Source organism: Aythya ferina (assembly GCF_964211825.1).
Source record: "Aythya ferina genome assembly, chromosome: 9".
In the NCBI taxonomy this organism is placed as follows: Eukaryota; Metazoa; Chordata; class Aves; order Anseriformes; family Anatidae; genus Aythya; species Aythya ferina.
Genome location: NC_140305.1, coordinates 18228479 through 18253362, shown reverse-complemented (window position 1 = coordinate 18253362; position 24884 = coordinate 18228479). Strand labels below are relative to the sequence as shown.

At 44.7% G+C, this 24884-nt stretch overlaps 2 protein-coding genes across 13 annotated transcripts in view; one reads left to right on the top strand and one right to left on the bottom strand.

Annotated features, from left to right (window-relative positions):
• Position 1: 1 nt before the first annotated feature.
• On the top strand, positions 2-22258 carry DRC9 (dynein regulatory complex subunit 9). Of its 7 annotated transcripts, XM_084529083.1 has the most exons (11): positions 111-244; positions 935-1048; positions 3057-3204; positions 6227-6471; positions 6608-6736; positions 8217-8298; positions 13896-14057; positions 14941-15015; positions 16435-16566; positions 17586-17687; positions 18187-18432. In XM_084529083.1, exons 3-11 carry the CDS (start codon positions 3079-3081, stop codon positions 18319-18321), a joined length of 1188 nt encoding a protein of 395 aa, XP_084385209.1. In that variant the 5' UTR covers positions 111-244; positions 935-1048; positions 3057-3078; the 3' UTR covers positions 18322-18432. The 7 variants fall into 7 exon arrangements, with proteins under 7 accessions (XP_084385211.1, XP_084385213.1, XP_084385208.1 ...); XM_084529085.1 differs by lacking the exons at positions 111-244; positions 16435-16566 and adding an exon at positions 2-63; XM_084529082.1 differs by lacking the exons at positions 111-244; positions 935-1048 and adding an exon at positions 14-63.
• Positions 20914-24884, bottom strand: part of LRCH3 (leucine rich repeats and calponin homology domain containing 3) — a 64400-nt gene continuing 60429 nt past the window's right edge. For all 6 annotated transcript variants that reach the window (XM_084529073.1, XM_084529072.1, XM_084529064.1 and 3 more), the window contains one exon: positions 20914-24503. In XM_084529073.1, coding sequence (XP_084385199.1) covers positions 24375-24503 — 129 coding nt within the window. In that variant the 3' untranslated portion in view covers positions 20914-24374. The remainder of the gene's footprint in view (positions 24504-24884) is intronic.

The window sequence follows — 24884 nt, the reverse complement described above, 5'->3', positions numbered from 1 at the left end:
GCGGGCTGCTCCGCAAGGCCCCCGGAGCGGGGCGGTTGCCATGGAGACGGGGCCGCGGGCCCGGTGAGCGCCGGGCCTGGGCCGGGGGGGGGCGGCCGGGGTTTGTGTATGTGGAAGCGGGGATAAACTATAAACAGGGCTTTTTCGTACAGATCGGAGTGGAGGAGGGATGGAGGATTGTGAATTCTCTGAATTCTTCTGTTAGCTTCTGTTTTGAGGAAGGAATAAAGCAAAGTTCGCTCAAGTACCAGTGAGGAGCGCCCACCGAGTGCTCCTTTGGTGGCAGAATGGGCACGGGCCCGGCTGTGGCCTGCCCGGACTCTGCTGTTCCCAGCTGCAGAGATGTCACAGCCGGGAAATGCTCCCGATAGCTCTCAGTTCTTATCAGCGCAGCCTCAGAGAGCAGGAGCTGAAAGCGTTTCTCTGCAGTCAGCATGAAACCGGCTGTGCATCTCCGAGCCAAAACCAACACTATTAAAAAAAATCAAGGTTTCTTTTCTAATTTGCTTCAAATGAGCAATGTTTATCCTAACGTTTATAGCAGTAGACAGTTCTGTAAGGCCACAACTATTTTGCTTGCCTAAGAGACGTTCTTTGGTAAAAGCTCAGATATTCCTGATTTAAAGCCCAGCTGCTGCCACTGTGGGGATTCAGAATCTCTTTTTCTGCAAAACTGAGCTGACAGAGATGTGACATTCTCAGCTTTGAATTTTCTCATTGGCATTTGTTAGTATATTCTTAAATAACTAAAAGAAATGCTGAAAAAAAAAATGCTGCCCTTGAAGCCATTTCATTTTGTCAGGCAGGATGGGAGAAATGTGCCTCCACGAATCTCACACAGCAGAGGGAGTTGCAATCCCCAGAGGAACAAGGCCAGACCTTTTATACAGTTGTTTTAAAAATCATGTCTTGATATGTTTTTCTTTCCCTTTAGATCAGCAGAGAAAGAATGTCAGCCTAAGCTCTTGGGGGAAGCTGAATCCCTCACATACCTCTCTTTTTATTAATAGAGCTTAGCGAAGGAGTTCAGCAAAGCACAGCGATTAAGGTCAATGTCAATATCAGGATGGTCTGCGGGCACTGCGTTAATACTAAAATCTGGTGAGAGCACCTCGCTGCTTGTAGCATTTCTAAATGCCCCAGACAGTGGTTTCCTTCCCACTTCCAAGTCAACATAAGCCCAGGCAGGGCTTACTGGTTTGGCTCATGCATCTGCTGAGTATGTGGCTGTTAGCACGGCTATAAGAGGAGTTATGTAGGAGGAGCAAACCAGCAAGTTTTAGAGAAACATTCCTGCTGTGAAGTTTTCTTAACACACATTAACAGCTTGAGTTAACTCTCTGCTGGACAGAAGTTGTTCATGCAATAGGGGAAAAGCATTCCATCCGCCTTTATTTCCAGATAAGTCACTTTTTCCTGTGAGAGCTGCAAGCGTTATTTCTACTTTGAAGAATGCTGTCATAACCACCGGTGAAAGCTCTCTCACAACAACGCTTTTTCTCCATATTTTTAGCACTATGACTCCACATGAAGTAGATTATTCGCATGTTATTTAACCTCAAAATGTAGATAATAGATTTCTTAAAAAGAAAAAAATTATGAGAAATTAAAAAAAAAAACATTTTATTAGTGCCTGTTAGCTGGAAACAAATACATAAAATCTACACTTTTATTTTGTTCTAACTGTTATGGTACTAACAGACATCTCATAGATCTCAACTAAAAAGTGACCATATATTCCACTCCAGTGAAATTAATTTCATGCTGTAGTTGTAAATTACTATATTTTCTTCAACAGAAACAACAAAGAGATAGAAAGACAAATGGTTACAGTTTCTGAACTCTCACAGCAAATATGCCTATTTTTTAAACACTTGTAAAGTTGCTTATGAAAAATCACTGATTCCCAGTGATCCAGGGCATGTCTGCATCTAAACCTTTTTGGTTTTTAGTAGACTACAGACATGTTTTATCCCGTTAGTCAGGTTAACAGGCATTGTCTGATGCATTTCCATGGTTTGCTTACAGATTGGGCTGTAATATTCTGCAGGCCTGGAGTGTGTTTATGTAAGGGTTTTACAGATGGCAGAAACCCAGTCGTAGGAACAGAAGCCAAAATGTTAGTAGATGTTGATGCTTCCATTGCGATGACATGCGGGATCTCAGCCATCTCAGGCTCCCCCTGTGCTAGGTGCTCTACCAGAAATACCTGTTTTAGGAGCAGAGGGATTGTCTAATGCCTTACCAAAACTCATTAAAAGCCTCGGATAATTTCTCTATTTTGTATGCACGTTTTCTTATGCATTTTTCTAAATGGACCAATCTCACTTGGTTTGATGGTGAATTTCCACCGTGCTCTAGATGCACTGTCACAGTATTCCATCTGCTTTCCTTGCAGATGGAATATTGTAAATGCGGAAGGGATGCAGATCTGTTTCACGTTTGAAAAGCAATTAAAATAAAACAAACAAAATCGAACACAGAACATTAAAGATAGTTTACTTAGTCCAGATATTGGTTCTGGTTTGACTTTCAAAGTCTTGAGGTGGTAACGATTCCTCCCGAGGAGCTTGGGATCATAAAAATGATAAGGCTACACAGTAATAATGAAGAGTAATTAGAACAGGAATGTCTGCCAACTGAGATTTTATAAGAGGTGTGGATTTTTTTTTTCCTTTTACAAAGGCACCTTCGTTTGGTTGTTTCCCAAAGTACAAAGTCCAGCATGAAGCACTTCTGCCCCCTCGGACTGACTGGTGAGGCCACCTCACCCAATTTGAGCAATCCGTGTTCAATCCCTTCTCATCTTGTCTACCCAGATCTGCTCTAGGAGGGACCAGGACCTGCTTTGTTCTGTGAAAGCTAAACATTCCTTGAATGCAGCCATTAGCAGAGCACGGCTCCTCTTATAAACAGTGTTTGAAAGACTATAAACAAAGCTAGGGAAGTGTATAAAAGGCTGCAAACAAGGCTATTTCAGGTCTACCTTAGTTTATACTAGTTACTAACATGATAGGGTAATTCTCATTGGCATCTCTTGTCTTTGTTCCTCTTAGCAAGAACACAGAGACTAAAGACATGGAAAAATTCACTCGGCTGGAAGCTCTGCTGTTTACTGCTGTGCTGGAGAATTGCGTTGATCAGCTCGCAATCCTTGGATGTATCATGCCGGTTCCATATGAGGGCAAGACAGACATCAGCTGCGTATGTGCCTCTTGTCCTCTCTCTTTAAAAAGTACCTCTAATTTTTCTCCTTGTCTTTTGTATCTTCTATCAGTACTCTTTAAAAATCAGCTCAGGATTTTTTTCTTTTTTTTTTTATTTTTTTCTGCAAAGCAGTCTATGACCCTTTGGTGAAGAAACAATAAAAATGCACAGATGACGTTTTAATACATGTATTTACACTGCAGCATCACTGAGACGCCTTTGTCAAGACTGCAAAGAATCCCACTGACCCAAGATGAGGTTCCTGGGCTTGTAGTTCTAACATCTCAGTGGTTAGATGACAAGCAAAGGATTAGTGAAAAAGAAGTAAAACATATCTAGGGGCTTATATAGATACACGGCCATTTTAAAAATACAAATAAAGGAACTTTGAAAGTACCCCAAACCAGAGTAATTCTGTTATTCTAAGTGCATGCTAATCCTCCTGTAGTCCCCACAGACAATGAATTAAGAAAGATTCCACTTCAAAATGTATTAGTAACTCCCCATTCTTAATGACCATTATTAATTAGTTGATTTCTAAGAGGCATCATAGTTAAGTGGATTTGGGCAGAGGTGTGAAGAAGAAAAAGAAGCCATAATGCTCAGGCAGAGGTTTGTTGCTGGGGAGGAAAGTCTTTTAATATGTTGCAGTGAATTTCAGGGCATGAACAACGCTTAGACTGTGCAATAGAGGGCACTCCTCCCCTTCCAAGAGCACGATGAGCCAGGCTCTCCTGTTTCCAGAGGATGCTTCTCCCTCACAGATCTGGGTGTGAAACCTCTGATGAGCCAGCAGCAAGAACACACAGACAGAGCATGTCTCAAGGATGGCAGGAGTTGCTCTCCTTCACCCCATTCAGAGGTTCATAGACATACTTAAGTTACATTTAAATTATAGAGAAAATGCCTTATTTTTTCTCTCCAAGCACACAGGCTCATTTTTACCAAGTGATTTCTTAAAACACAGTTTTCCCACAGACTGTAAACCTCAGTTGTATTGCTAAAGATTCCAAAACAAATTGAGGAGGAAACAATTTAGAAACAAGATGATGACCTAAGGGAAGCTACCTGCTGAATCTAGTGCTCTTTAATTCACTGTTTCTCCCTGTTCTCAGTTTACCTTTGTCTGTTATCACTGTATTTGTAGACCTGTACTTGCCAAGCACCTTGCATGCTACTGGAGCTCTGTCAGTCAAACAGATCAATGACATTTTCATAGATTGACATTTCATAGATTGACAGTCTACATTTCAGTTGATGACGTTTTTGACAGGGTTAGTCACGGTGTTGGTCAGCACCTCACTGATTTTCTACTTCAGGGACTTTGTGAATTGCTTTATGCAGTGCATACCCCAGAAGAAGGCAGCCTTTCTATTTGCTGACTTTGGAGCAAAAGACTAGCAAAAGATAAACAGGTAGGAGAGTACACTGATGGCACCACATGCAGTTCACAAACTCCTTGCTCTTCCGTAGTTATTTGGTAATTATTAGTGCTTAATTCCCTACTGTTTACAGACAACCCAGTTATAGCCTGTCTTGAACTTTCCCAGACATTATAAACATCTATCAGAGCATTCATAAAATCTACATCATATTAAAAGTTTGTTTGCCTAAATTAGCTATTTCTGAAGTACAGCCTTCACTGAAAACTATTTTAAACTTATTTTTTTTCCTAATTAACTGTGTAATTTCCATTGCTCTGTACATACTTTGCATGGCATTCATTTAATGGAAATTCAACTGTCCAAAAAGTAAGCATGTAGCCAGCTAGACTCCTTCTGTAGTCAGTGGTGAGTCCGGCACTTCCAGAGGCTGGTTCATCTCCTTGTGAGCTGTATGTGTATTCAGGATGAAGCAGCCCTGTGCAGTGCCCTGCTCGCTGCCCCCACTGCCTGCAGTAGGATCACAGAACATGATCGGAGCCTTGCTAGACCAGGAGCTTCTTGGAATTACTGCTAGCATGCACCGTGGCTGCCCTGACCACTTGTTTTCACTCTGCCCTTGGTGCTGTGTTGGCACAAAGATTTTTGTGGTTGTGAAGTGATCTGGACTGAGAACTGGTGCTGTTAAAAATATTTTTTTTTCCCCTTCTTTGCTGGAAAATGTTTCAGCTCAGTGAGTTCTCTTTTCCATTTCACCAAGCTGCCAGAGTGGAGAGTAGGCAGCTCTGGACTAGGATTAGGGCTGGAAATGACTGCATTATTTGGCTTCAGTGGTACTGCTATAAACTGTGGTGCTTAGCCACAGGCTAAGATGACATGCAAACTCTGAGATGTCTGTAGGTGAGCAAGAAAATTTTCTCTTTTAATGCCCCAGTGTATACACCTGCATTCTTACCCACAGCACATTAAGCAGGGGAATTCCTAGAAGCAAGGCCTCAGTTGTTTTTATAGCGTGCTTTTGCTTTTTCAGGGCTTTTTTTGCTTGTAAAATTGTACACAGTTGGAAGATATCTTCCCATAAAAGATTGCTGCTAGTATTTTGTATTTCCTCTCTGAATTTACCTTAAACCTCTTCTGCTGTCACTCTCACAAGCAGCAGCTAAGCAGATAGCTGATGCCTATCATTTATTTCCATGCATCGCAGCTCTTGTTCTAACAAAAATATTGTAGGCAAAGGTCCTGGTGAAATAAATGGGGAAATGGCGAAGATGGAAAGAAGGCTGAGGGAAAACAGACTAACAAGCTTCCCATACATAAAAGCTGCTGCAAAGAAGGAAGGAATATTTTTTTCTCTGTGTCTACAGAGACTAGGAGAAGAAGTCAGAGGTTCAACTGCAGACGAGGACTTTCAGAAAAATCTTCCTTACAGTAAAGATAGCTGTGACATGCTGGGACTGACTGGAGACTGTGCAGTCTCCCTTGCTGGAGGTCTTTAAAAACATCTTGGACAAATGTCTACTTAGTATATCTGCATTCTCATTTATTATTAATTGTTGCTCCTCTCTTCTCACATAAATTTGCAGAGGGTGTATTTCAACTGCCCAATGTGCAAGCAGGTCTCCTGTACTCCCTTTTAGATTGAGAGCCAGGAAATGAAAGAAATTGGAGACAACAAGAAGGAGCTGGACATCGACCATCAAGAGCTTACATCTGCAAGGCAAGGGGGTGGGGAAGTGGTTACCTCCAAGCCTCTGAAAAGCACTGAGCACAAGCAGCAGCTGGGGAATTCTGTGGATCTGAAAAGAATTCATCATATTTCCAACAAGGCCATGAAACACAGTGCTCTGCCTGCAGATACTCTCAGAAAAATTCAGGCTGACAGGTGAGTGAAGCACAGATATAATGGCTGTGGGGGATGCTCGGGGCTTTAAAGTTCTCAGTCTCTCTCAAAAGGAAAAATACAGGGTTCCCACTCTCCCACTTATAAATTACTGTTGTATACATTTTCTTCCTGGCAGGCAGTATGCAAGTGATGTAATTACTGCAACTATGAAAGAGATTCAGGAATCAGGAACATTTAACAGCCTAATAGAAGCTAATGGGAGAGAGAGTGCAAAGAAGAGCAAGTTTCATGACACCCTCATCAGGTCAGAGTTGACTTCAGTATTTTTCTGCTTTACTGCTCAGAGCCAAAGCCCATTCCCCCTCAGTAGATGCTATAATAGGGAAGTAAACAAAAACAAACAAAAACCCTAAACCAAGATATAGAAAGGATGCCACTTTTTCAGCTTAAATTACCCTGACTACTTTACAAATTGCACTCCTTTCCCATTGAGAGAGAAATAACTGATGGTACTGATACTAATCACATTAGGGAATTGCCTCAGCTTGGACACCAGTGTCTGCATTAATGCAAATGCTGCTCCATAATTAATTAAAACATAATGTGATATAGGAGATCCCCGATCTTTAACTCCCTGTCCCCAGAGGAAGCCAGAGATGCAAATAATCTGCTCAAACCAGGGTCAGCAACACACGGCCTTTAGGTTAGATGATGCCCAGGAGGATCTGTTTTGACCCATATGCTAATGTGCTCCCTTTAACCACTGACAGCAAGGGGCTAGCACAGATGGCAGCAGAGGCAATTGTCTTTCAAGCACAAAACCCACCTCTTCCACTGTCTAAAACCAAGGGATTTATTGTTTATCCATAGAAAGGACAGAAAGCAAAAATGAAAGCAGCAATTGCTTGTGGAATCACTGATCAATACTGGAAGGAGGAAAGGGGCAGACAAATCATAACTGGAAAGGACATAATCATTTTATTCCAGTCTATAAACCGTATCTAATCACTGTGCTGCCTGATCTACTGTACATTCTTTTCATGGAATGAACTTGGTCTGTATTTCAATATACTATAACTTCCCTGGGTTTGTGTCAATATACTGGTCTGAAAGCGGTCTGCAGCAAGGCTGGAACTCCTGATCAGGAGCTTCAGTGCATCACAGTCACCCAGCTGAGGACTCTGAAAATGAAATGCGTGTTTGCATGTAAGGTTGGGAGCGGGTTCGAAGCCTCAGGCAGCAATTCTTGTTACTGGCTTTACATCAAATGATAGGCATAAGAGCTTAGAAAAGCACTCGGTGAAATATGATAGTAATGAAACCTAGAATATTACTGTATCCATTTTGTTTTAAACAGGTAAATACTTCTGTAGGTTTTGATGTGGTTCCCCAGGATTTTGGTTCATTCTACCTCTCTCTCCCATCCTCTTTACTCTTTTACTCTTTAGTCTTTTCTTTAAGGATTTACTTACCAAGTCACTGGCTTGTACTGCTTCTGACTTGCAGCTGTGCTGCCTCCTCAAGAATCAGAGTGAAGGGACGAATGCCTTTTCTGCTACCCAGCCACAGAAAGCAGCTATCTGCTGTTCTGAAGAAGCAGGGCAAGCTTTTGTGCATGCTTGTTTTAGCTCAGCTGTTACAAACTCACCAATTAGCAGGTTAAGTGGGGCAGTGTTCAGCTAAGTCCACTGATGTATCAGGAGATAGGAAATCCCCTATCTAGGTACACAACTCCTGCCTTTCTTGATGTATTCAAGTGATTGTATTTTCCCATTTTCCTTCAGGGAGGAGGAAGGAAAGAAGGAGATAAAGTCACTCCAGAAACAGCTGCAAGATGTCAAGAAAGAAACTGAAACAGAACTTCAGGTGAGGTTACTTAACAGTGGGCATCACACCAAAGGGAAATCTACTAGCAGAGATCCTGGAAATGCGTAAGGTACACTGGGAAGTGTAGCAAGATGAAAAGAACACTAGAAAAAAAATGTGGGCATAACAGAGAGGAGAAAGAAGTCATTGAAGGAAATGGAAAGTTAGCAAGTTAGGAAAAAGAAACAAGGAAGAATAGTTGTGGAAAGTGAAGGAGAAACAAAGAATGAAGTTTATTTTTTTTTCCCTTACAGAATTGAGCAGAACATCTAAAAGATGTAAAGGTCAGACCCAGGACTGAAAAGGGAAGCTGTATATTTCAATATATACTTACTCCCACTGAAAGTGCGTTGGGAGACTATTTCTAGGCCCTGTGGGATAACCCAAATTCCCTTGACATCTGTGTGGCACTTAAATGAAATAAGCTGGATAGTTTGTCAGGCTCACACCACCACATTTTGTCCGTTTGTTTCTGCACAATGTCCTGTCTCACTCAGCTTCTGATGGCTCCTGGGAAGCTTCTTTTCTCCCTCTCCCCAAGCTCATGAATATGATGAAGTATTTTGCCTTCTGTGTAGTGCTCCACAAACCTCAGTGTCTGTGCACATGACATAGGTGTCCAGCTCTGGTTTAATACCTTCTCTGGGACTGGTATATGGGCTGCAATCATCCCATCTCTCACTAGCAGCAATGTCCTGGCACTGCAGTCAGGCTTGGCATTTCTCTGTCCTGCCTTGCACCTCTCTTTGCTCTTGCAGTCGTCGGAAGGTGTGTAGCTCCCATGCTGAGGTGACCTTCTCTGTGTTCTTTTAATACCTTATGCTAATTGGGTTCTTGCGTTTTGCCTCATCAAGTGGGACCTGCACTCATTTGGGATCTTGTTTTTATGTTTCCAGCCTAAAAATCCTTTTCTGGGTTTCCTTATAGTTTCAGCTTTGATAACAAATCAAAGACAAGACTACTTTCAAGTACTGCTTTCCTCCTGTGCCAAAAATAATGGTGTCTCACTCCATCTCCCGAGGGAGAATAATTTATTTTTGCTTAATATGGGATTTTCCCATCGGCAGTTTTACAGACACTTGCATGATTTGTCACCTTGCCAACTAATTAGAAGCAAAAATACAGCTTGCTGATTTTGGAGCACTTTGAACAATAATAACACACAGACCTGTAGACAAAAGCCTGCATGGCTGTCTCCAGTGCAGTGGATGAGAAAACAAAAGCAAGAAAATCTAATCATGGAACCAGAAAAACACGGTCATTGATTCACACATGTTGCTTGCATGTTTTTATTTTCAGTCTTGCTAGTTCTTAATGAGATGCTAATTAATGCTGTATTAGTCTGCTCTTCTCATTTTTCTTTCTAATAGAACACAAGTCAAATGCTAAATGTTCTCACATTTCGTTTTATTTCCTTTTGGATACCACTGGTGTCTCAAAAGAAGCCGAGACGATCAGTCTGTTTTTATTCCAGACTGTTTTGTTATGATGTTCCTCCGTAAAGGAACATCACCGATACCTGTACTTTGGCTGCAGGAGTTCTGTTTGCTGCTACAGTGTTCATTTCTGAGCTTGCAGAAAAATACTCACTTTCTCACATTTCCTGGACAAGTGATGGCCATTATACAGATTTTGAAACAAGTTAATATTGTATGAGATAATATAGTTTATAGAGGTTAACAAAAAAAAAGGCGGGGGGGAGGGAATGTAAACTTTTAACTTCCCTCATTGCTGTTCTCACAGAGACTTTTTATGACCTGTAGTTTTTTTGTTAAATTCATGCCATAAATGTATGCAAGTTATGGTATAATTTTATAACACTGTAATATTTCAGGCTACATACTAGACAGAAAACCAAGATGTTACATCATGGTGCCAGTGAAAATAGGTCCATTATTTTTTATTCTCTTTGAGCTCTGTTAAGACAACCAGTTCCAATGTGCCACTCAGTAGTGCATTCAGCAGTGACTAAAATCTGTCACATTTCTTTCCTTATCCTCCCCCAGGAAGACAAATCCATCAAATAACTATTCGGGGGAATATCTTAACTGCATATACCCCTAAACTGGTGCATGTTTGTTCTGGAGAAACGTACTAGATGACTGTAGTGAAAGGCAAGAGGTTTGTGATGGCCCTGGGCTACTTCATCCCAGTGCTGGAACAGCCCCCGAGGCAACTCAGCAGGAGCCAGAACTGGTGCATTAGATCCAAACGTGCTGCCACGGGGGACAGAGTCTTTGACAAGGGTGCCACTGCCAACAATTCTGGTCCCTCTGCCAGCAAACTGCCCCTCAGACACGGCACAGCACTTGTTGGTATTGAGGTGAGCTAGCAGAGGGCTGCAGAAGTCCTTATGGCAGGAGAATGGGTGACCCTCCAGGCCTGCTGGCCTTTCGGCTGAAGCATTCCTCAGGGGGGTGTGCAGCACAGGGACATTCTGGCAGCTACGACAGAGCTGTGTGGTTTCAGGGGATGCAAGTCCAGGCTGCAGCAGGTGTGTAGATCTAAGCATAACTCCAGGCTTTGCAGCCTGAGCTATCACAGCTGCCAGTGGAAAGATTTGAGCTCATCCACGCTCGGCGTGGAAGCAAGGAGGCAGGCAGCGGGGCGCCCTGCAGGCTCACTGGCTGCCCCCACACAGCACAGCACCCCCTCCCCTGCTCCCTCCAAACGGTGGGCACCGGGTGAGCTGCTGGCAGCAGGGAGTTTACCCCAAGGCTGTAGGAATCACACAGACTCTTTGCTGCTGGTTGTTATTTCTGTAAGCAGCTGTATTTTAGGAGACTGTAAATGCTAATTGCTGTGGAAGAACTGAGAGATGCAGGGGGCACTTGCAAGGCAGATAAATCAAAGTAAATGAAAACACATGAGCGTGTGTACCCTTTCCAGCTCGAGTGCAGTTGCTTTTGCTGCCAAACAGCATCTGTGGGGCAGAATCCTATGGCACTGGAGAACAGCAGCAGACAGCCCTCTGAGCTGATGTCTGCGAGCTGAGAGATCAGAGGAAAAAAAAAAAAAGCTTGTTTACCTGCTAGCAGAACAGACTGGCTCTTAACAAGTATTTCCTGGGTTTTGATCTCGGTCTCTGCCAGTTTGGGGATAGTTTTGGATGCATGATGTATGATTTTGCATCTTTGGATTGGCAGATTCGAAGCTGAAGTCATCCCAAATAAGCAGCCCAGAGGTTTACTGCATTAACCGTGAAAGCACGCAGTGTCCTGGCTGAGCCCTTTGCTAGAATAAACCAGAATGAATAAATATTAACTCGTTTTCCCCGTACCTGCCTCTGAACTCCAGGGACCAGCACGGTCCACAGATGGCGCCCACGGCTTGTGGGTGGCAGCAGCAGTCACAGCCCGCGATGTCACACCAAAAACGCCCCGGTTCTGCAGCTCCCGGCCCCCCAGCGGGGCTGCAGTAGCTGCCCACATGCCTGCAGCAGACTTTCCCTCTCCAAGTGAGTGCATTACTGTAAACCACCAGCGGGGTTTTGCATTTCACTTCCCGTCTGCTTCGGGTTGTGTAACCGAGCCCCCAGACTCCCCGCTTCTATCGGAGCTGTTTTACACCACCAAATCCAAACCACAAACATGCCGTGCAGCCAAGAAAACAAACAGAGCAGGCGGGCCCCTCTCCCAGCTGAGGCCTGGGGCTCTGAAATCAAAAGCACTTTTTCCCCTATCAAAATAGAAATAAAAAAGAAAATAGCGTGGTGTTCATGCTCTGCCCCACCTCTCTGAATTCTTTGTAACCTAGGCTGAACCCTTCTTTTCTGGCCTGTTTCCAGATCCTTAGCAGATAGCAGCAAGACCCTGACTTCAGCAGCACTTGGTTTTGCAGAGCCTCAGCGCCACAAAACCTTGGGGTTTTTCATTAGCATCTCCCCGCTCTGTCTGCCAGCCCCTGGATTTAGCCGTGCTTCCACCACAACACAGCAGGACAACCTCAGGATAAAGTGGTGTAGTCACCTCCCACGTCTACTGAGTAGGAACACAACCACTCCCAATGCCTAGCAGAATTTCACATCAAGGAGAATAAAAGCCATTACCAGAAACCTTAATGGGGCATAAATAGGTCGTGTCTGTAGCTGTCTGCAGTCATATGATGATACGGCTGTTAAAAAAAAATATCTGATCTTGGAAACCTTCACAAATTTTGAATGCATGACTTTTAAAACCACAGAACTGCACCAACCAAGGCCCTAATTGTCCTGAGCCTTATAAATGTACTTTACTCTTCCTAGCTATGTCCGACAAGGGGTGCAGAGGGAAGGATTTTCTTTTAACTGTTCCAAACTCTTCTTATAAGGAAACCTTTCCAGATGAGTCACGCTGCGAAGGCTTTCAAACACAGCGCTATTGAGCTGGCTCCTTCCTGTGGCATTTTTCCATGTTTACACAGCTCAGGAATGCAAGGGTGCTTCAGAGACAAGATACGTGGGCTTCAACCCATTTAAATGCCAACACTTTGGTATTTCATCTTCAGCTGCAAGGTTTGGCTGATGAATGTCAAACCTGTCACAGCATGGCAGGAGAGCAAAGAGAGAGGCTGTAATGGAGCAACTGGGAGCCAGCCCAGAGGCATGACTGCTGCTCTTGCATAATTACACAGGGGACTTTGATGACCTTTTTAACTCGCAAGGCAGTCTAGAGTTTTTCATTTTACGGGAGGTTCTTCCAAGTCCCAACCCTTGATTGATGAGCTTTTATCTGCTATTCAAATCAAATCATTAAAAAGGAGTAAGGAAACTAACAATCCCAGATCGAGCAAATGCACTTTGCTGCCTGAGCACACACAAAAAGCTGGACAAATGGGGCACGTTGGCCTGGGGGTAAACATCCCGGAGACAGAACTCCCCCAGGAAAGCTCAGCTCTGCTGTGAAACAAGGTGTGGGGAGAGGCTGGGAGCTCACAGCCAGCTTTTCCTTGGCACTCCTTACTTACCCTGGGTGTGTGCTTTTATTAACAAAGTGGGCAGCATTTTCTTGATAAGATTTCAAGAAAGAACTGTATAAACATATGAGCGAGTCAAGATTAGATTTTCACCTGTTCATAGGGCTGTATTTTTACAGTTGCTGTATAACTAGAAAAAAAATACAACCACATAGCAAGCCAAAAACCAGCAATAAATCCAAGGAATAGAGCGTACTTTAGGAAATTAGACTTGGGCATATAGGGGGTTGAGGTATCATCCTCTTGTTACAGATGCCTGCTCACTGAGACAGCCTAATCCAAGTAGTTAGCAAACTCCCTTTAGCAGTTGAAATTATTGGACTATTTTCATGCTCATAATAAGCATGTCTGAATCTCTTCCTGAACCAAAGGCCACCAGGCCTGGTTTCTTGTCCCACTCTGTTCACCACTCTGCCTTCTCCAGCGGTTCTCACTCCTCACTGATGAGTTTATTGCCTTCTTGTATGGGTTGTAAATCAAACTTCCATTTGAAGCACAGTTTAAAATGGGTCAACGGTCAGGGAAAGTGTGAAGCCTACAGCCTTTGATTCTTTTGCATTTATCAGGGAGTGGAGAGATTAAGAAACAGAGAGCTGATTTCAGTCTCCAGGCTTGCTTTTTTGCTTATTCTGTCTCCCCCCCAGAACCGAGATAATATAATTGTCTACCTCAAAGATGAGTTCCAAGAGTTGAAAGCCAAAACAGACATGGAGAAATGCTATGTAAAAAAACACACAGACCTCCAGGTCCACCAAACCCAGAAGAAGTGCAGCAATGCAGAAAATGGACTGACCAAGGCAATTGAGGTAAGCTCTTCCCCACGGCCCTTACTGAAAAGTACCTGCAGCTTGTGAGGAAAAAGTCAGCTCAGCGGGTTGTCTGTAGTTGAGGACAGGAGGACTCAGCACTGTGCTGGGAACAATTCTTGTCTCAGAAAGATCTTCTCCTAGGACTCTAGCAATGCCTCTGCTTGTCTGGTGCCCCATTTTTACACCACGTTATCCTTTTTTTCTCTAAAACGATAAAAGTCCCCCTCCCTTGGAATTGCAGCTGAAGTATGGTGAGCTGCACAAGCAGCATTTTTTCAGATCTGAAAAAGCCAAAGAAAGAAAGAAAAAAAAAAAAAAAAAGAAATAATGAAAATAAGGCCAGTGTTTGGCCTCAGCACGGGCAGGTAGCTGTCTTGGGGGCTTTCTTTCCTGGAGAAATGCTTGATCAGAGGACTTAGATGATGACAGGTGGTTGTCTGCCACCAGAACTATCATGTGGACTGTGGATGCAAAGCTTTCTGGATCAGACCTCAAACAGGTAAAACACGGCTAAGTACTTTACTTATTTGGTTCCTTTAAAGGTGATTCAAGTCAAATGGATTTATTTTAAATATATTTCCCCCTATTCATTTTAATGCTGCAAGTTCATGTTCCACTTGCATACAGTTACAGTGCTATTTAGCAACCTCAGCAGCTTAAACTCCTAGCATTGCCCGCAGCATGTTACGCTGGTAGAGCTGTTTGGTAGCCACAGGCTGAACTACTGCCTCGGTCAGTTTGGGCACTGGGAAAAAGGCAAAAATGCGTGTGGACTGCACAGAGAGCTCCACGTGCATGTGCACCAGCTGGGCTCTGAGCAGCAAAGGTACACACACAGATGCAGTAACATCATCTCACATTTCTGTTGCATCAATCCCAGGACTTGAAGAAGGAAACTGATGAGGAGATTCGAGTCCACGTGGAGACTGAAAATTTCCTCAGGCAATACTATACGGTGTGTCTGTCTTTTTATGTTAGTACCTGAAATATCAACCAATAACTATTACATCATTGCTTAGTGTCTAAAGAAAAGCAGTTATTGCTCCATCACGATTGTTGCTGTTTGAATTACTGCTTCCCTTCAAGTCGGAATTAAGCTGGCTCTCCCTGATTTGTGATTTGCTAGATTACACACATTTTCTTAAAATTAGAGTTCATATGATTGGGATTTTCTATCCCATTGTTACAGATTTTCCCTCCCTCAGATAGCTGTATTCAGCTATCAGGGATTTTGTGTAGACCTTTGGCTGGAGCTGGGAATTCCACAACGCAGTGAAGAGTGCTCTTGCACTAAGTCAGGGCAACAGATCACACACCCAAGTGTTGCAGAGGGTGAAAGAAATGACAGAAGCTGCTAGAATAATTATGCCTTTTCTTAATCTGAGCAAGAACTGGGGTTGGATAATTGCTAGCTCATGATTATTGTACCTGATCTGAGCAGCTACCAACCATGAACGTCCCTGTGCTGCTGATCCAAAGGTTCAGAGTTTTTCTGTCATCAACAGCAGTGCTCATAACAGCAAATAACATTGGTAAGCGTCATAAATGTCTCACATATGGCTGGAAGAAAACCTGTACTGCTGCAGGCTACCTAGCATCACTGCCAGAGTGAAATTTAAGAAAAGAGAACCACATTTTTAACATACGACTGCAGAAAAGTGCCGGATCTTCAGAGCAATTAAAGCATGAGCTCCCTATCCCAGGACCATAGTCTGACCAAGGTTTCAGAGTGAGAGGACTTCCTACGTACATCCCAAGCCTCTCTGTACTCAGCCAGCAGCTGGTGGCTTTACGGCGGCCCACAGAGAAGAGGCTGACCGTGCCCTCCACTTCCCTCTTGCGTCCAGCTGTGATGTTGTAATGAGATTGATGCTTTTCCTCAGACTATTTTTCCATGCAGGCAATCATGGCTGTTGCTATGGAGAAGTTACTCATGAATGGGAGGAAATCATCTGGCATGATGTTTCAGAAACACCTGCCCTCCTATTAATGAGCGCGACAAAGCCAAGTTCACAACCTGAAAAAGCGTGAGCTGCTGACCCATGGGACCTTACTCCGGGTGCACTGAGTTTAATCCAGAGAGGGGCTAGGCAGTCATGCAGAGGATAAAAGGTTTCTCACTGTGACACTGTGTTTCCTAAACTCCCCTTCCTATGCTCACACACAAAGAATGGCTTCTGGTTGTCATTTACTGCACCAGGATTGTGCACAAAGCTAACTCCCAGGGCTACTCCATTCTTCTTGCACCTCTGCAAGGCTGATCCAGTCTCTTTTATCCTCTGGGCCAGTGCTGGGGCTTCCATGGTGTCCCCCAGGCAGTGCACCCCCTGTACACTCCTTGTACCATGCTGAACGCCTCTCTGTCCCCATGCAGAAGGTGGAAGAGAAGCTGGAATACTGGGTGGACAAGTATGAAAATGACACAGATGCTAAAGACGCAGAACTTGAAGCCCTAAAAGAATCAAAGGCAAACACCCTGGAAATGCTGCAGAGGTTTGCCAGTGAGGTAAGGCAGCAGCAGCAGCTCAGCCATGCAAAACCACATCCTGGCTTTTTCCTACTGTCATTCAGATAAGGAACAAGGACCATGGGGAAAAAATCAGTAATCTAGAGCTGTAGGATGGGGTTATGAGCACAGGTCCTGGGAAGGCATGACATCATTTGTGACATCAAGGAAGGATGATGATGTTTTCCCTGAGCTATTTTCAAATACCAGCAGGTAATTAGAAAACTACTGATAGCCTTTGTGAGGGGCAAAGGCACTGCCCCATCCCGTCAGTATGCCTCACCTTAGTTTGCTGCCGTAGCCAGAACAAGCTTGTTCCTTCTAGCGATGTGTGGGTATGACAAGCTGAGCCTGAAAGCAGCAGTTCCTTCCCCTCCTGGAGATGTGTTCACAGCTGCACAGTGCTCTGTTATCAGGAGACCGATTCCAGTTAAAATCATTCCTACCCCACACCAGTTTCTTGGTTAACTGCTGGGCTTTGATCACAGACACACAGGCACATCAGAGCAGGCAGCACAGGGCAAAACGAAGTGTCTGGTAAAAAGGGCGCTAGGAGGAATTCACTTGTGATCATTCCTTATTGTCACTGGGCCTGAGATGCTGGGCTTGAGTTAGATGTTTCCCTGCTTGTGGGCTCATTTTTCACTCTGTGTACTGTCAGCTGGGTGTCCCAAGCCTTTCAATTCATCATCTGCTGCCTAGCCTGGGGGAGCACGGGTCCTTCCTACCGACATCTGTTGCCTGAGACACCAGCAGCCAGCCACGTTACAGCACAGGATCGGGGGGTTAATTACACCCAGGCCATGAGTGGTTTCACTTTGGCAGCTCTCAGTGCCTTTAGGAGCGGTGGTAATGAGCAACATTTGCCATCTGGATTCAGGAAAAGATCAAATAAAGGAGGTGGGGGAGGAAGGTCCAGGCTTACACATTACCCGTGGGCTGCCATGGAGCAGAGACGTCCCTGGCTGTTTTTTTTTTTTTTCATGTGGCTGCTGAACTACCCCTGTGCTACCTCGCAGTGCCAGATGTTTGAGGAAACCATCATCGCTGATCGGGCAGAAAAGGAGGCTAGAAGAAGAAAACTAGAGCGGGATGCCTTGGAACTGAAGAGCATCCTGAAGGTAAAGGGGAACGAAACTGAGGCAGTGCTGCTCCATCAGCAGCTGGGAGTTAATTATTTGCACCACAGGCTGTGTTCAGGCAGAGAATGGCCTGAGAAAGTTGGCTGGTACGGGGTGGCACAAGCAAGGGACAGATTAAAGCTGTCCCCTTCTCCTGGGGCAGACGCAAAGCCAGCAGCTGGCTGCAGAATGATTAAGAAGGGAACAAGAGGGGAAAAGCCAGCCTCCTCGAATGACCTGGGGCTGTGCCCATCACAGCAGCCCCACTGCATGGGTGATACAAGAGGGGAGTCACGGGGCTGTTCCCCTACTCCTCCTCTTGACCTCAGCTTATACATGGATGCCTTCAGTGTCATCAGCAGAGGCCCAGCTGCTGCTGCATGGGCCAGGGGTTTCCCCCTGCAGCTGGGAAGTGCAGGAGAGATGCTCTGTCCATTTTACTGTACCCGGATTTCCCCTGCAACCGATTTCCCCTAAGACCTCTCTCTCCTACTTCCAGCTGCAGGCCTGGTGGAGAGGTACAATGGTCCGCAGAAACCTTGGCCCCTACCAGAACCTCAAGAAGAGTCGAGAGAAGCAGCTGTCAAAGCAGACAAACAAAAAGGAAAAACCTGGAGCAAAGAAAAAGAAATGATAAGTAAGAAACCCGGCCACAGATGCGCTCCGGGGCTGCTGCTGGGCAGGGCACTGCTCTCTGCGTGTCCATCAGGACGAAATAAACCACGTCACAGATCTTGGGCTATTCTGGAGAATGTGATTTGTGAAGGTGAAGCTCCAGTGACCTGAAGCTGTCTTTGTACAGCAGAGATGCTGCTTCCCCAGTAGCAGCTTTATGGAAACATTAAAGCTAGCGGGATGCAATCCTATGAACAGCTCCAGAACTCACCAGATGAGGTGCTCTGCACAGAGAGCCTCCTTTGCAGTCCCCCACAGCACTGGCCATGGAAGGGGTGGTGTTTGCTGTGGCTCTGAGCGAGGCAGGGAAGGCATCACCCACATCTGGGCTCAAGCAGCGCTCTCCCTGGTGTCAGTGCCAGCATTAGGTCGGCCAGGGGAAAACTGCTGACACTTTGCAGTGTAAACATGAGGGCAGGCGAAGCATGCAGGTTTCCATTCCCACAGCCCTGCAAAGTGTCAGCACTGAGACAGAAAAGCTCTCAGTGCCCTCCTACAGAGGGAAGCAACAATGGAAAAAGACAGCTGGCCGCACGGCCCAGAGGAGCTGCTCTGTCACTGCCGTACCCACCACGACTGCGACCTCCGTGCAGGGATGTGAGGCAGGGAACAAAGCTGGTGGGGAGCAAAGTTCTGGGTTTGTTTGTTTTTTGTCCCTTTCTCCTGACACCACTGTCACTCACCCACGGCTGAGCCGGCTGCTTTCTGACACTCCCGCACAGGGAAGAGAGCTCAAACCATACAAACGCATCCCCATCTGTGCTTTTTGTGACCAGGCTGTGCTGGCCCCATCCAAACACCCTTGTGTCCAGGTTGAACCGTGCCAAAAGCTCTAAAGTTCAAGCAGGATTACTGAAATCACGAGCAAAGAGCCTTTGGCTCAGAACCCTGTCTGAAGGGAAGGAAAGGAAAGGGGCTGGTGCCTGACTGTCAGGCTGAGCTGGTTATCAAAGGAGTGCTGAAACTGCAGACACTACACAAACTCCAGTTAGAAATATTGGCATTGCTGCTGGGGGCACTGCTGCTTAAACCACCCTGTGTTCCCATTCCAACACGTACCAAATCCATGAAAATGCTCACTTGCTTTCCATGGTCCCCACGGGGAGGCAACAGGGGTTGCTGCCAGTCCCGTGCTGGCAGGAGCGAGCTAAGCCTGGGCTGACATCACCCATCTGTACCACGGCTCCTTCTTGCAGGGGGCACTGCAGAGCCATCAGATGTTCCTAATTCTCAATCTCCTTGCTCATGCTTACGCTTTTGCTTGCTTTTCAGCACAGAACAAAATATAACTGAATTTGTGTAAGTCCTCCTCAGCCTCCGCCTGGCTCCCCAGCAAGCCCCAGTTCCTGACGGCAGGGTAACACAGCACTTGCACTTCGGGTACATCAGGTGCCCCAGAGCTGCAGTGAACAAGCCCATAGCAAGTTACACACTGCACTGGATCATGAAATAATTCAAAATTTCAGTTTCAGTACCTCGTGTCTTGAAGAGAAAAGAAGCAACACCCCCAACCCACAAATTGCTTGGGCACAGCAAAGCACGCTTCCAAACTTAGCCAGCTGTGAACCCTTGTGTAATGTGAAGGGCTACTCTTTCACAAATAATTTAACAAAAATCTGTATCAAAGTAACAGTGGGACTGGCTTTGCTGTTCTGATAAGGACGGGGGTACCAAAATCCCTGGAGTCCCAAGGCGAGCATCCTGGCTGCTGGGTGACGCTGCCCTGAGGTGGGCAGAGGCTTTTACCCTGACCTAACCCACGTGAGCTTACCCCTTCCAGGTGAGAGCAGCCCCCTCCTGCCTGTGGACTCCACTCATGCTGCCACCCATCCGGCTCCTCTGGGCCTTCTCCGCTGCATCGGCCGCTCTCAGAGCCACTGCTCTCTGTGTGAGCCTCTCCTTGCTGGGTCAGAAATCAGAGCTGGTCCCTGCTGCTTGGCTGTCCAGCTGCTGAATAAAGCTGAGCATCCTCAGTGATTGGAGCTGGGAGCACCATCACACAACATGGCACTGCTCGTTTTTTCCAGCTGTGGAGAGCCAGGATCACAGCACACACCCGAGGTGTTTTCTGCAGGAAATCCCAGCGATCAGGAGCCCTTTGGACAGACTGGTTTCCAAGGAGGTGAATGGAGGAGAAAGAAAGGCAGGAGACAGAAGCTAGGGGAGGAATGAAACCTGGAGAGAGTTGGGCAGCCCTGAAGAAGGCAGGATGGGAGCTGAAGAAAAGAGGAGTGAATATTTTGGCTAACAGAAACAAATCTTGCAGATACAGGGGAGGGGACAGGCATGAAGCACAGCGACACATTTTACAGACTGAACCAAGACAGGATAAAATCAAGCAGAAGATGAGAACTGCAAAGAGCACAAATACTGGCAGCAAACCACCCAGGCCCTGAAGGTACATTTTACTGCTCGCTTTGAGAAGATTTAAAAAAAAAAAAAACACAACAAAAAAACAACTTGATGATGTGGAGGGTGAATACACACACCTGGCACACAGGATGTGACATTCATTCATACAACAGAAGAACATCAGGAAAACAAACTGCAGTTCATGTAAGTCTTAAAACTTTATTTCAAATTACCCATGGTTTCCTTTTATATTATTAATGTGCTAGAAGTTCACACTACTGGCAGAATACAGGCAATTTAAAATAAAGTGTACAATATTCAAACATATTTATACTTAACAGACTTAGAAATTATGGAATGTATTTACAGACATACAGCATGGGATGAAGCTTTAAAATCCTTTACTCTATTAATTACACGTTTACACTGTTTTCAGAAATAACAAAATTAGATTGCTTTGTAAAACATCACAATATTTATACAAAAGAATTTTTTAATGTCCAAATTCACCGTAAAAGTCCTGTTTCTAAAACATTTTTTCAAAAGGACCACTTACAAAAGGATAAAAATACCATTTGCCGTTGTGTCACTACCAAGCACAACAGAGGAGTTCTTGGTGCTGTAAAAAACCGTCTCTGATCTATTTTAAGCAGGCCACCGAAGCTCCCCCCCTTCACAAGGGGGAAGAATCAAATCCCAGTCGCTTTGACCTGATCGTTTCAATGCCATCAGGGACTCCTGAGTGCCAGTGCCACTTGATTTCAAGCCTCTGATGCTGCTGAGCCTCAAACGCTGCTCAGTGCTCGGCATCGTTTTGAGGGAGGGTGGTGGAACGATGGGGTCAGTATACGGACACTGGCAAGCACGAAACACTCAGCTGGATTCCTCCCACATCCTCCAACACAAATGCCCCAGAAAGGAAAAAACAATCGCCTCTTTAACACAAAATAGAATTTTATACACAGTTTCTTTAAAATATTCTTTTCACTGGACACAACAAAAATTGCACATAAATACACTAAAAAAAAATCTCCCAACCTATTTTGTAAAATGAAACCAAAGTGTTTTTTTTTTTTGTTGTTGTTTTGCTTTTGTTTTTGTTTGGTATAATACATTAAATAAGCCCTACAATGAAACTTCAGGTCTGGATTTTTGTCCTAAACATCTGGTCAACATTTAGTGTTTGCCAGCATGAAAACACACGACTCTAAGGGTTAAACTAACATGACCAAATACATCTGAAACCGGCAGAGCGAACTGCTGCTTCTAACAAGGTAAGTGATACTCGGACATACATACACCAGCCCAGTCATGCAAACACTGCTTTTCACATGAATTCGGCTGCTGTGTGCACGCACTGCCCGTGTACATGAATTGCTCTTTTAACCAGACAATAAAAGTGGCCGTTTCTTGCAGTTCAGACTCAACTCCCCATTAATTCCTAAAAACTAGCATTAATGAAATGTCAAGCTTCCACCAACCTGAATACTGTTAAGGTTTAGTTTCTCTAAGTGCTGGAAGCCGGACTGAAGCAAACAACACACCCTCGCAGTCCCCTGAAGGGAACGGGTTTCTTCAAACAGGAACATTTAAATAGCCTACGAAGGGTGCGCTATTAAAACGTGACGTGCCTCTGTATGATACAAATGACCTCATGGTGAAAACTAAGAGGAATTCACTGCCCCCCTCTTTCAAATTACGTGAGAGACGAAGACAAGAAACATTTGTGGGCTGTACTGTTTGCTGCGAGTGGCACGATCATCTGCACAACAAACTACAGCAGAGACTTCTGACACCTACGTAACCGTTCAACAATTACCAACAGACCTTGCAAGTGAAAACAAGGGGAACACAAGAGCTACTCGAGGAGGAAAGCAGGTCACTATGGGACTGCTCTCTATGCATTGCAAGTTATTGGCATTTGCATTTCTTGCAGAGCTCAGGGCAACATGCTAGGTGGTATGAAAAGGTTTCCTTTCACACGTGCTTGCACCGTGATCAGCCAATGCCAATAAGAAGCAACTGGAGTCATTGTGTGAACCAGGGATACAACACTCACCACGAGTCCTGAAAGCAAAACATGAAGCAGAACGGTGGAAAGAAACTGCAAATCAAAAGGGGAAAAATCCAGCTAGGAGCAGGTTTTGTCAGTGTTCCTGTGGCAGGTTTACTTCAGCAAAACTGGCTTTTGGCTAGCCACTCCCCAGTCCTTCTCCTTCCTTTGTCCCCATGCAATCCTCTTGGTGCACTCTGCTTCAGATGTGCCTCCAACGCCTGATGTTGGTCCCAGACCCCGTACAACACGTTAGTGGCACGCTGTTCTGGGATACTGAAATGGGTCAGGAACTAGCAAAAGAGCTGCATAGGTGGAGAACTGCATTTTACAAGGTCTTTTTTTGGGGAAAAACACGTGTTGTGAGTGATCTGGTAGTGAGCCTGGCCTCGTCACTGTGCCTAAAGCACAGAGCTGGTCTTTGTTTTGCAGGTCAGCTTTCAAGCAAAACCCAAAACTTGCCTGCTGCCTCTCCCATTCCTGTACATTGAATTTCCATTTTCTTGGTAAAGAAAGAGGAAGAAAGTATTGGTAGTTTTGTAAACCAGTGCATCTGTGTGAATACTGTGATATGTAGAAGCTACCTTCTGCAGGATTGCTGTGTTAACCATATGCAGCCCACCGGTGGAAATTCCCTAACTTTGTTCTTAAAATGATGAATTTCTCAGTGGCTGGGACACTCACCAGTGCTGGCATGTCTGCATGGGAAGCTCCAGTCCCTTCTGAATGTATTATCTGATACTGGATTTCTAAGGACCTGCATGGCAGGCTGTAATTCTTCGCACTGCAGTGAAAACACGTACATGATTCTTGACAGTCATTTGAAAAAGAACACTGAGTAACCAAATGCATCCTTACCTGACCAGGACGGGAGATTTAAGTAGCTCTGATTTTTTATTTTTTATTTTTTTTTAATTACTAAGATATTTCTTGTGGAGAAAACATGCAGTACTTTTTCCCTTGGAGAAAAAAAAAATCCCCCTTCAAATATTAAGTAACGAGGACATGCCAACATGAGTGAAAGCTGCACAAGGTTTGATTCTTACGAAACACTGTGCAGGTTAAGATTGTGTTGCAATATATATATATTTTAAATATATATATCTATATAATGGAAAGAGATGTTCTCTGGAGGCAAAGAAACTCCCTTTCTTTGAATCCCGTGGAAAAGGAATGAAATTTCATTCCCCTTGTGCCCATTGCAGCAACATCCTTTTTTTTTTTTTTTTTTTTTGTTTTGTTTTAAAACAAATTAACTCCTGTAGGAACAGCTTTCCAAACTGTGTACACCAACGTCTTCAAACTACAAGGTCAGTTTCTACAGCTGGCTCCAACAGCTAGCCACTGCAAGTCCCTGCCCTCACAACAACCCTTTTTTTTTTTTTTTTTTCCCAGTAGGGGGCAAAAATATCAATAATAAAAACGTTATTGGAAACTGTTGTCATCTCCAAAAAAAATGGAGAAACGAAGCACAAACATTCCTGTCAGGAATCACGGGAACTCCTTTCCTTAGGACAGAGCTCTGTGTGTGGGGATGCACTGCATGGGCAGTAAAGTCTTGACGTCCTTCTGCTTAGCCAAGGTAACCCAAAAGGTCCCGGAGGTCTTTACACAGCAGACAGGTGGTGAAGCTGCTGCTGCTTTGGGGGTGCCAGCTCCAGGAGCGCCTGCACAGTCACAGCTACCTGTGTCAAACCTTTCTCTTCTAAAATATGCAGAGGCAAACATAATTGCTCCTGAATGGGGAACAAAACAAAAGACAAAAAACAAAATGGATGAAAAACACTCAACCGAAACGAAAAATTAAGCAAAAGGAGACTGAAATAGGAAATGTTACGGACAACTAGCACGCACACACACAAATGAAATGAAATTTCTACTGGTGAATACGGAACTGAACGTGATTACTTAAAACAGGAGTTCTTGGGCTAATCGTTGTGTTTCTTTATCAGGCGTCGTGCAGAAAACGTGTATGAATAATGAGAATTTGGAAAAGGATTATAGGAAAACTGCGAAACAGCAAAATCCTTTATCTCTGCCCACACTGAAATGGCAGCAGCTTGTGAAACCAAAATTTGACTGACTTAAGGAGGGGGAAAGCTTCGCTTCAACATGAA